Source organism: Scomber scombrus, chromosome 10 (genome assembly GCF_963691925.1).
Source record: "Scomber scombrus chromosome 10, fScoSco1.1, whole genome shotgun sequence".
Lineage (NCBI taxonomy): Eukaryota > Metazoa > Chordata > Actinopteri > Scombriformes > Scombridae > Scomber > Scomber scombrus.
Genome location: NC_084979.1, coordinates 2,065,001 through 2,075,406, shown reverse-complemented (window position 1 = coordinate 2,075,406; position 10,406 = coordinate 2,065,001). Strand labels below are relative to the sequence as shown.

At 40.2% G+C, this 10,406-nt stretch overlaps 1 protein-coding gene across 1 annotated transcript in view; it reads right to left on the bottom strand.

Moving 5' to 3' along the window:
• Positions 1-947: 947 nt before the first annotated feature.
• The window catches only part of arhgef10lb (Rho guanine nucleotide exchange factor (GEF) 10-like b), a 24,639-nt gene continuing 15,180 nt past the window's right edge, over positions 948-10,406 (bottom strand). The window contains 10 exon segments of the mRNA XM_062427034.1: positions 948-1,537; positions 1,931-2,042; positions 2,712-2,888; positions 4,735-4,877; positions 4,966-5,120; positions 5,251-5,471; positions 6,999-7,085; positions 8,648-8,769; positions 10,019-10,119; positions 10,250-10,377. Of these exon segments, the coding sequence (XP_062283018.1) occupies positions 948-1,537; positions 1,931-2,042; positions 2,712-2,888; positions 4,735-4,877; positions 4,966-5,120; positions 5,251-5,471; positions 6,999-7,085; positions 8,648-8,769; positions 10,019-10,119; positions 10,250-10,377 (1,836 nt within the window).

Below are 10,406 nucleotides of genomic sequence, written 5' to 3'. Positions count from 1 at the left end.
ATCTGAAGTCACACCTTTAAGATTTTCCTCATTGTGTAATATTTAACATGTAACTGAATACATATATTGCTGTTTTTAATTCTTTGAAATCAATATATTTTTATATGTAGTAAATAAATCAATACGTGGGTTTATTTGGAACACACATGGACTTAAATGGTGTCACAGTACCAATTAAGCTCATGTCAGACTTTTGACTTTTTTCATCAAATATCTTTATTTTATATTCCAAAATCTACATGAAACAACTTATTATATTTTAAATACAGTAACTAGTAAACTGTAATCTATTACATTTTCAAAGTATCCTTCCCAACCCTGTATTTCTGCTATGAATGCAAAGCAACACAGTGGATAAAGAATTTACTTGAATGTGCCAAATATGCAAATGCATCAAATAAGTCTGCACACTTGAGCTCCCAGTGCAGGTATAGTCTGAAGAAGAGCAAGAGGCTCGAAACGTCACTCTTGATATCCCATTAAATTAAATAATACCTGCATTGGTTTACAGATTTAGATTATTTTTGATCCAGCACCTGTTTTTTTTATTCCGGATGTACCACTCAACTTTTAAATGTAATGTTTTACTCTATATAAATCACTGCTGTTTAAGGTAATTTACACAGACAACAGTGGGGGGAAATGTACAATATATACAAACAAAGTATGACATACAAGTTGACAGACATCAGGACACTTAAGTCTAGCTTCATCTACTGAGATAAAGTAATTACAATAATTTACATGTGAAGAAAATTCAAATGCAAATATGATATATGGGGTTTTATACTACATGTCCCAGAATTCTGAAACAGTTGTGTAACATGTCCTTGCCTCCTTTGAGTTCAGATGTGATGTTAAGTTTATTTGAAGTCAGCTGGTGTCAGAGTTCACCACAATAACTGAAGAAACTGATTGTTGAGCCAGTCCGGCAACATGCTCACCTCTCATTGGCTGAGAGTTAAAGGCACCTGCCACACTAGCAGTGTGTTTTCACTGGGGTCTGAACTGGTATCTTCTGAGGCTGTCTGTCCTATCCTGCGATGTCCTCTGCCTCCGGAGAAGATAGCTGTTGAGGTGACTTTGCTGCGCCTGGCATCCGCCTCCTTCCCCACCTCCACAGGCCGCCCCCTCACCCACACATCAGGGTCCTCGTTCACTTCATAGATGGAGCCGTCCTCTGGGCTGTGCTCTAGAGAATCAGTGGCGGCGGTTCTTGGGTTGCCCTGGTCCGACTGGGCTGTCAGCAGCTTCCCGGGCAGCTGGCAGGTGGAGCGGAGGCGGTACTGCAGCAGGAGACGCTTGGGCTTCTCCTCCTTCGGTAAAAAAGCCTCTGAGCCATGGGAGGAGTTGACCAGCTTTATTCTCTGTGCTTGTCCATCTCCTCCCGTCCCACTTCGTTCTTCTCCGTTAGTGCCCTCCTCGCCTCCGTTGAATATGGAGTCCCGTCTTAGCACATCAGAGGCCAGAGTGCAGGAAGTTGACACCAGGAAGTCAACTGGACCACAGTGAGCATTCAGAGACGTCATCCCTTTACCTGAGTGAAGAAAAGTTCTAAATGACTGCATGTTGTCTCACATAGCAACACCAGACAAAGCAACTAATGTGTGCCATTATACCAAGATCAACAGGATAATATATAGTATAGTTGTGTGCCTCTCTCATTTTTTAGCAACTGATCAAGTTCTAAATACATTACTTTTATGACTATATCAGATCAACTAGCAGGTCTAAAATGAGGTGTGTCTTTGAAACTCATATTATAGCTTGATTTATGCATTTAGGTTTCATCATAAATGCTAAACAATGATTAAATTGACTCTTCTCACTAGCAGAAGGTTTTAACATCAAGCAGTAGAACATCCAGAGCTATATTTATAAGACTTCAATTCACATTATTTTCACATTCTTAAGTTAAACAAAGTCTGACCTGTGATCTTGGGGATACCCTCCAGGGTGGGTACAGGGAAGGTGAAGATGATGCCCTGGCTGGTCCCCACCCACAGCAGACCCTGGCAGATCAGCAAGCTGGAGACACAAACCTGACCTGGAATACATACAGACGTTTAATCATTAACAATGACCATCATTACTGCTCTCGCAAGCTAATACAGTCCATGTCTTGCAGTGGTATAAACCTGATACAGAAGCCACATAGTCCATGTAAAATTCCTGGAAATTTACACCGCTGAGCAGCTCAGGATATCTGTTGAATCTTAGAAATCTAAATCTTCCTCACTCACTGACTGTGGTCAGGAATCATGACTGAATATTGGGGTGGCTGAAGTTCAGGAGATAGAGGGGTTTTGATTCCCAGCTCCTCCAGTCCACATGTCAATGTGTCCTTGGGCAAGAATTCAAAGTTGCTCCCGATGACTGCACCAATGGTGTATGAATGTGTATTAATGGTTAGTCTCCTCCTGATGAGCAGGTTGGCACCCTGTGTGGTAGCTCCTGTCATCAGTGTATGAAAGTGTGTGAATGGGTGAATGTGTCATGCAGTGTAAAAGCACTTTGAGTGGTCATAAAGACTAGAAAAGTGCTTTATAAGTACAGTCCATTTACCATTTACTTAATTATATGATTACCTTGCGTGTTTATGATGGTAACTGGAGGCGTTCTTACACTATCTGACTGAGCATGTCTTTGACAATGACTTTGACTTTAATAAAAGACTCTACACTCTGCTGGGTGTTAACATGCTGTTAGACCTTGCCTGGTGTCAGATGGGCGGTGCGGGTGGAGATGTTGACTTCCTGCAGCGGTTCCAAGGTCTCCGTGTGAAACAGGTGAATGGAGGACCCCTGGGTGAAAGCCATCCAAACCCCCCCACCTGAATGAACCATATGGCTGACCTTGCAGTCTGGATCAGAGTGGGCTTCAAAGCTCTACAGTTCAGAGAGAGAGAGGCACAGATAGTCAGTGTGTGGGTAATCTGTCAGCAGTAGCTCAGCATCAAATATAATAAATCTCTCCCTAACCCCCCAGACCTTCACACTGATGGGGTGGGAAGAGTGTTTCCTCACAATGCTCCTCAAGTGTTTGGATTTAACAAATAGTCAAATGTTCAGGGGATGGAATTATTTTAAATACAAGAATGCATTGCTCCGTGTAATTGAATGCAGCTGTGCTTTTGTTGTGTGCAGTCTTTTGTCAGATTACTGTTGAATTGGATTTGAATCCAATCATATCCATTGTGCTTGAAATAGCACAATGGACTAAAAAAAAAAAAAGGCAAATATTAACCTACTACATATGCAAATACTATAATCGGTGAAAGTCTAACACTGTTTGTTGCACATACTACAATGTAAATTCTCACCGCCTCAGTCTTGGGGTGGTTTTTATTCTTTTTTATGAAATTCATCCACTGAGCACATTTTCTGTTTAAGGGCAAATTCATATTTCAGTTTCACAAAGCCTTAGAGCAGTACAGAGGTCACATGCTTTATTAGAGCACGAGTTAAAACATTCACATGTTCACCAGTGACTGAATAAATCAACAAATTCCTCAATTCAATTACATTTTCCAGCCTTCCTTACAGAGACTGAGCTACAGTCATCAGTGTGGAGGAAGAGGATGAGGAGCTGCGGTGCCTCTGGCTGCTGTCGGCTCCAGACACACACTCATCTGTCAGTCAAACTGAGGACTCAGTGAAGCACATACATCTCTCATGTACACCTGATGCCCAACATGAGAGTCATCAGAGTGACAGCACTGTGACTGAATTACAACAGACAGTTTATGACTTCTAGCTATGGTAAAGTGAGAATATATTTCATCAATGATAGAACTGTCCAGGATCATGTCAATGGCCAGCAAAATTGTTGGCTAATCTCAAAAGGCCTCGTCATCACTCTTCACTGAAAGGACCAGGAGGGAAGCGAGAGGCATGTTAAAGGACAGTTTCCATCCTTTATACGGCCAGTTTGAGTCTTAGAGCACTGGAAGACGCTATTGAATCCCTCTGGCTACTAAAAATGTTTTTAAGAAATCTTTCATTCCAAGTGCTGTCAGCATCCTGAATACAGCAGAGTATCTGAGAATATCCAAGCTACACATATGAACTGTTTTTTTAATATGGAATTAGACCTTTTATGTTGTATCGTGTTTAGTGAGCCAAGGACGAATTTCCACCTTGGTGAACAGTAAAGCTTTATTCTATTCTATTCTATTCTATTCTATTCTATTCTATTCTATTCTATTCTATTCTATTCTATAGCAGCAGAAGGGGAAATGTAGTATAGACAGTGTACAAGTTGTTTACCCACATTCAAAGTGATGAAAGGACATATACACAGGGACTGGAATATGAAATATAAGACTTGAAAAATGAATTCATTTTAGTGAAGCTAAACACATTTTCAGCCTCTGTGAAAACTGGGGCAGCAGTGGTGTGCTGTCAGCCAGCAGCAATGAGTTTCTGGCTATGTTAATGTGATTCCAAACCAACATGGTGCATTACACAGGATCTTTTGATTAAGTCATTAAATTATTTATAACAACTAATGAATTATTATTATATGTGGAAGACGGGTTTGTTCTTTGAAAGTAAAAGACCTAAAAATGTCTACATGAACCAAACAGAATTCATCAACAGAGCAGGTTAATCCCAGCGTGGCTATCAGAGAATTATTTATTAAAATATTTATGATGTCCACAATAATGAGAGCAATGATCTCACAATTTCATGAACATCACAGCGACTTTATCACAAAATAGACATCTTGTACCTGGCTGAGGAGGCTGGATCCTTGGATGACTGTGACTTGGTTTGCACAGCTGGCCCATACAGTGTCTTCAAGAGTCAATAGACTGAAGACCGGATCAGAACCCAGAGACACCAGCCTACATGAGTTCATGTCCCACAGTCTCTCTGAAAGGAGACACAGCACATGGTTTACCATCCGTTCACAACTCTAAAAACCAGCACAGTGTCTGAGTGTCCCTTAGTGAGCACTCACCTCCAGTCTTTGTGTGGTACACCGCTACTTTACCGTTGGCCAGTCCAGCAAAGAGGAAGGACAGTGAATGTTTGATGCAGAGAACTGGACAGCTGTCTATCGCCAAGATCAGCAGACACTGAACAGATGTGTCCACGGTGCTGTACACATGGATGCTGGGAAGAAAAGATGAAACAGCTAGCATGGATCAGTCCAAAGTTCAAATCCTCTAAAGGTCACTGTACCTGTGTCCTGTATGAGTTCATGTCTACAGATTGAGGTGATGAGTGGGTAGAAATGACTGACCTGCCATCCTGCAGACCAACACAGATGATGTTTCCTGTCTTGGCTGCACTGTGGGCTCTCTCAGCTTCCTTCTCCTCTGTGATGTGACATGGCTCCGTCACGTACTCCACACACAGGACCGGAGCCCTCAGCGGGACACTCTTCACCGGGCGAGGGATGGCTCGGTTCAGGGAGAAGATCTCTACGTGGCCGTGGTTGGAGCTGCCTCCTCCACCTGCAACCTGATCACCATGGATTCAAACAGCAGGCAGGTAAAGCTGTGTGTGATTGTATCTTTTATTCTGATAGAAACCTTTCTTTGTGGTAAAATGTGACAATCTCAGTGAAATTTTACAATAGGTTTAAAGAGAGAAACAAACAAAAGTTTCCAAGTTCTAATTCTGTGTTACTGTTTTAATTGTTCTGCTACTTTTAGTACAGGAAATACATGTTAAAATGTTTTTTGTTGGTATTTGTATATCACTACGTTGCTTCAATTTGTTATATTAGGTATAATGCGCCTCATTGGTCAATTTTGGGACCAATATTTTCTCTATACTAGCTTCCCCTAAGGCACATCATTCATAAACATTGTGTCTCTATTCATCGTTATGCTGATGACACACAGATGTACCTCCCTGATCTACTTGATCGATTTCACACTGTATAAACTCCTGAACCAGAACCAAGAGACATCACTCCTGTTTTACTCTCTTCACACTGGCTCCAAGTATATTGTTACTGATTTATTTCCTGGCCTCTCTTCCTGCTGTATTTCTGACATCTTAGTACATACTGTATATAGTGTATGGTACTGAAAGGTCACTTATATTACTGAAATCCATTTTATCTGTTATATAACATTTTATAATTAGTGGATGTTAATCAGCAAAATATTAAATATTCAATCCACAATTTAAAAAAAAATGTTACTTCAAATTCAAAATTCACAGTCTGTTTTCTTGCTTCCTTCTTGTGCAAGAAAAAAAAGATTGGACCAGGATGGGCAAACCACTTCCTCGGGGTCTAATGGTTGCCCATCAGAAAACCAGTCTGTGAAACAGTTTATGTATCACATTTAAAAAAGAAACCAGCAGGATAGACATTGGAGATTGGACCAGGATGAGCAAACCCCTTCCTCAGGGTCATAAGATTGCTCACAAGAAATCCAGTCTCTGAAACAGTTTAGGGTTGCTGTTTTTTTTAAGTCTGTCCACTGTTGCACCTTGTGCCCCCCACCCCCACATCCTACACAGACCCACGCTAAAACACATACACACACACACATATACTAAACTTTGCATTTGTGTTTCTTGTCCCCCTTGTTTTGTCAAATGTGTTGTGTTACTTGGTAATAGCTCTTTATTTTCTATTTAAAAAATAAAAAAAAACATATATGTATTTTGTTGGTTTGCACTTTTTCTTCACTTGCTTTGTATCCTTCTGTTAGTGCAATAGGCCATGTTGTACAGTTCACCACTTACCGATCAGTAAAATAGCTGTTCTTAGTTAACACAAAAAGCAGGAAAATAGTGAAAAAACCCTGTGCTCCCTTTTAAAAAATGCAAATCACGAATGAACACAACACAATCATTTTACAATGTAGTTTAAGATAAGGTTACATGGGTTGCTTTTATTTTATTCATTTGGACAATGTGACTATTTGTTCTACTTCATTTAAACTTGATGTTTTGAAAAAAGTTACAGTCCTGTATCACATAAAATATACATTTACCACATTTATCTACAGTTTAGGTCGGTGAACTCACCCAGAGGTAACCCTGTGGTAAGCACGTACTGGCAGTGCAGAAACCAAGCAGGCTGGACTGAGATGGACTGTGAAGAGCTGCCTCCAGCTAACAGAGAGAGAGAGGGACACGTTTCATTTACTGCAGGACTCCTGGACAGAGCAAATGCTGGCAATACTTTCCCACATGCAGAGTTGTGAAGGTTACTTTGAAAATGTAATAGATTACAGATTACTAATTACTCTATTTAAAATGTAATAAGTAATGTAACTATTTCAATGACTTCATCATAGTAATGTAACTTATTACATTTGATGACTTTTTGATGACTTTTCTAATTTTCTAACCAATGTTTCCAGCTGTTAGGGTAAGTGTTCCCATTAAGCACCAAAATCTAAGTTCAGCTGTTTTTCATGGATACTGACATGATTTATAAGAGAGATCATTTCTTATAAAGAAGATTTATCTCTCATTTAAAATGTATTCATTAGTTCATGTAGATTTTGGAATATAAAATAAAGATATTTGGTGAGAAAAGTCAAAAGTCTGACATGAGCTTAATTGGTACTGTGACACCATTTAAGTCCATGTGTGTTCCAAATAAACCCACGTATTGATTTATTTACTAAATATAAAAATATATTGATTTCAAATAAATAAAAACAGCAATATATGTATTCAGTTACATGTTAAATATTACACAATGAGGAAAATCTTAAAGGTGTGACTTCAGATGCAACCCAACATTTTCATCAGTAACTGTCATTTTTCCTCAGTAGCTGGAACAGATTATTTTGTAATTATATTACATAACACTATTACATGTAACTAGTTACTCCCCAACACTGGAGGCATAAAATATGCTCTCAAAACCAGATGTCCTCTTTCACACATCATAAAAGGAACTAAATAGTTCCTGACAGACAGAGAAGCATGTTGTCACATCTTTATAGAGGAAAACTGAATATCCTGCAGCTTTCTGTGGAGGGCCCCCTTGATCACTTGATCACTTGATCATTTGGTTGTTTTGTTTTTCGAATTATTTTTCTTTCAAAAAAGGGAAATTTGTTAATGAAATTCTTGTTATTGAACACTGCATTTATTCTAGCCTTCATTTCTATATTTCTCTACTCATCATAGCTACTCATTTATTTCTATATTTATTCATATTATCTTATGTATTCCTTTTCATTCATTCATTTATCATTAGTATTTCAGCATGTTATTTATTTGTCGGTTTATTGGTTATTTCTGTCTTTCATATCTCCTCAGGCATTACTATATTTAACATGGGCACAGCTTCTGGAATAGATCTAAAAGCAGAGACCACGGCTCTGCCAAAATGTAATGATATGTTCCCGTGCTGAAAACAGATTTTCAACATTTGTGATGGTTTCTGTTTCATCACCTTTTAATGCTTTTCATGGTTTGTTTTCTGCATAAATGCTGCAGCCTCCTCTGCCTTTTAGCCTCAGTCTGATGCAAATATCAGTTCTTCACAGATGTGTTCAGCTCAGAATGATAGCCTACACTAGAATGTGTGGCTGCTTAGTGATCTGCAAATCTGCAAATCTGCAAACGCTATTTCTTTTGTCAGTCCCTGCTAAACTCAGCCCTATGTATTGTGTCCTTTCTAAATGTTAGTATCAGTGACTAGCAGCTGTTCTTACCTTCAGTGTGTGTGTTTTGGAGGAGAAAACAGGAAGTCTGCCAGTCAACAGTGGACAACTGAATGGAGATTTGGTCTTTTCATCTTCTTCAGCATATTCCCACCCTGGAGTGTTTTCCTCCCCTGTGCAGTAAAATCATACACAGATCATTAGAGTCTCATCCAATCACAGGCTGAGGAGTGTGCTATATTCAACATTATAATCATATCCTCAACAATTCATTTAAGTAGTGATGTGTTTTTTACTTTAAACATTAGAGATCCAGTAACTGCTGGAATGATATTGGTTTTCCCAACAGTCTTCTGTTTTCTACCTTAAAACCAAGGCTGCATTAGGACCCCCAGGGGCCGCTGGGCACTGAAGCTCATGTCCAAAACAACTTTTATCTGATTAGATAACGCTGCAGGTGGAAACCTTGCAAATCTTTATATATATGGTAAATGGGCTGTACTTATATAGCACCTTTCTAGTCTTTACAACCACTCAAAGCACTTACACTACAACTCATTCACCCATTCACACACATTCATACACTGATGACAGGAGCTACCACACAGGGTGCCAACCTGCTCATCAGGAGCTGGGAATCGAACCACCAATCTTCCAATTGGAGGATGACCGCTCTACCTCCTGAGCCACAGCCCCCATATTATACTATATGTTTTATACTAGGTTTCTGACAGTGACCGTAAGTATCAATTTCAAAAGAATGGGTCAAGCTTTGTGTCATATTTCTGTACAGCCTGACGAAAAACAAGTTTACACATTTTTTCTCCCATCATTTAGGGTCCCTTTCTGCTCAGGGGCCCCTGGACACTTGCCCAGATTGCCTGTATGGTAGATCCGGCCATGCTTAAAACTACTCTCAAGGTCTCCAGCAATCAAATTCAGTGGAGTGGTTTTTAATTGTTTCACAGATTAATATAAGTATTACTGAACAGGCCTATGAGTACAGGCCCAGTGACCCAGATGGTCAGGGGGCCCCTGGGCCACAGAATCTGTGTAATTGGTCAAAGGACATAAACAAACATGGCTCCCATAAATTGGATTATTAAAGAACAGTGACCATGATATCCAGTCAGTAGGACATTGAATCATGTAGTAGTAGTAGTACAATGTCAGTGCTTTATAGGATGGATCTATCCAACTATCCATCATTCATCTATCTATTCATCCATCCATCCATCCATCCATCCATCCATCCATCCTCTCAACCACAAGGCCTAAAAGTACATCTCCTCACAACTCCACTGCACATTCAGCACAACATTATTTTACATGCAGGTTGAAGCAGATCAGATGCTGCTGCTGGTTTCCACCATACATACTAAAACAAGCCTGGTTTTGGTAAGTGTACTGTGCTGGACTTACTCAGAGCAATCTTGGCGAGGTGAAGCCGGTTCACCCAGGAGATCTTACTGATGGGGCTGGGAGTGTTGAAGACCACCATGACGCTCACTGGACGACCAGACCTGGGAGCCAAATGTAAAGTAGATATGAAACCATGTCAACACGATGTTACATGTGTGTGTCTGCTTAACCCAGTAACCCAGTACTCTGCAGCTGAAACTCATTGTCTAGAATCACCGTCCTGACGCTCACCTGTCAGGTTTTCCTGGGACAGACAGACGCAGGCGACACTTGTTGGCGTTCTGGATCTCCTCCTCCTTCAGACGGATGAGCCTGTTCAGGGCCAGACACCAGTCCTGAGACACTGTGCTGTTCAGATTCTGACACACAGACAAGAGAGGAAAGAAGA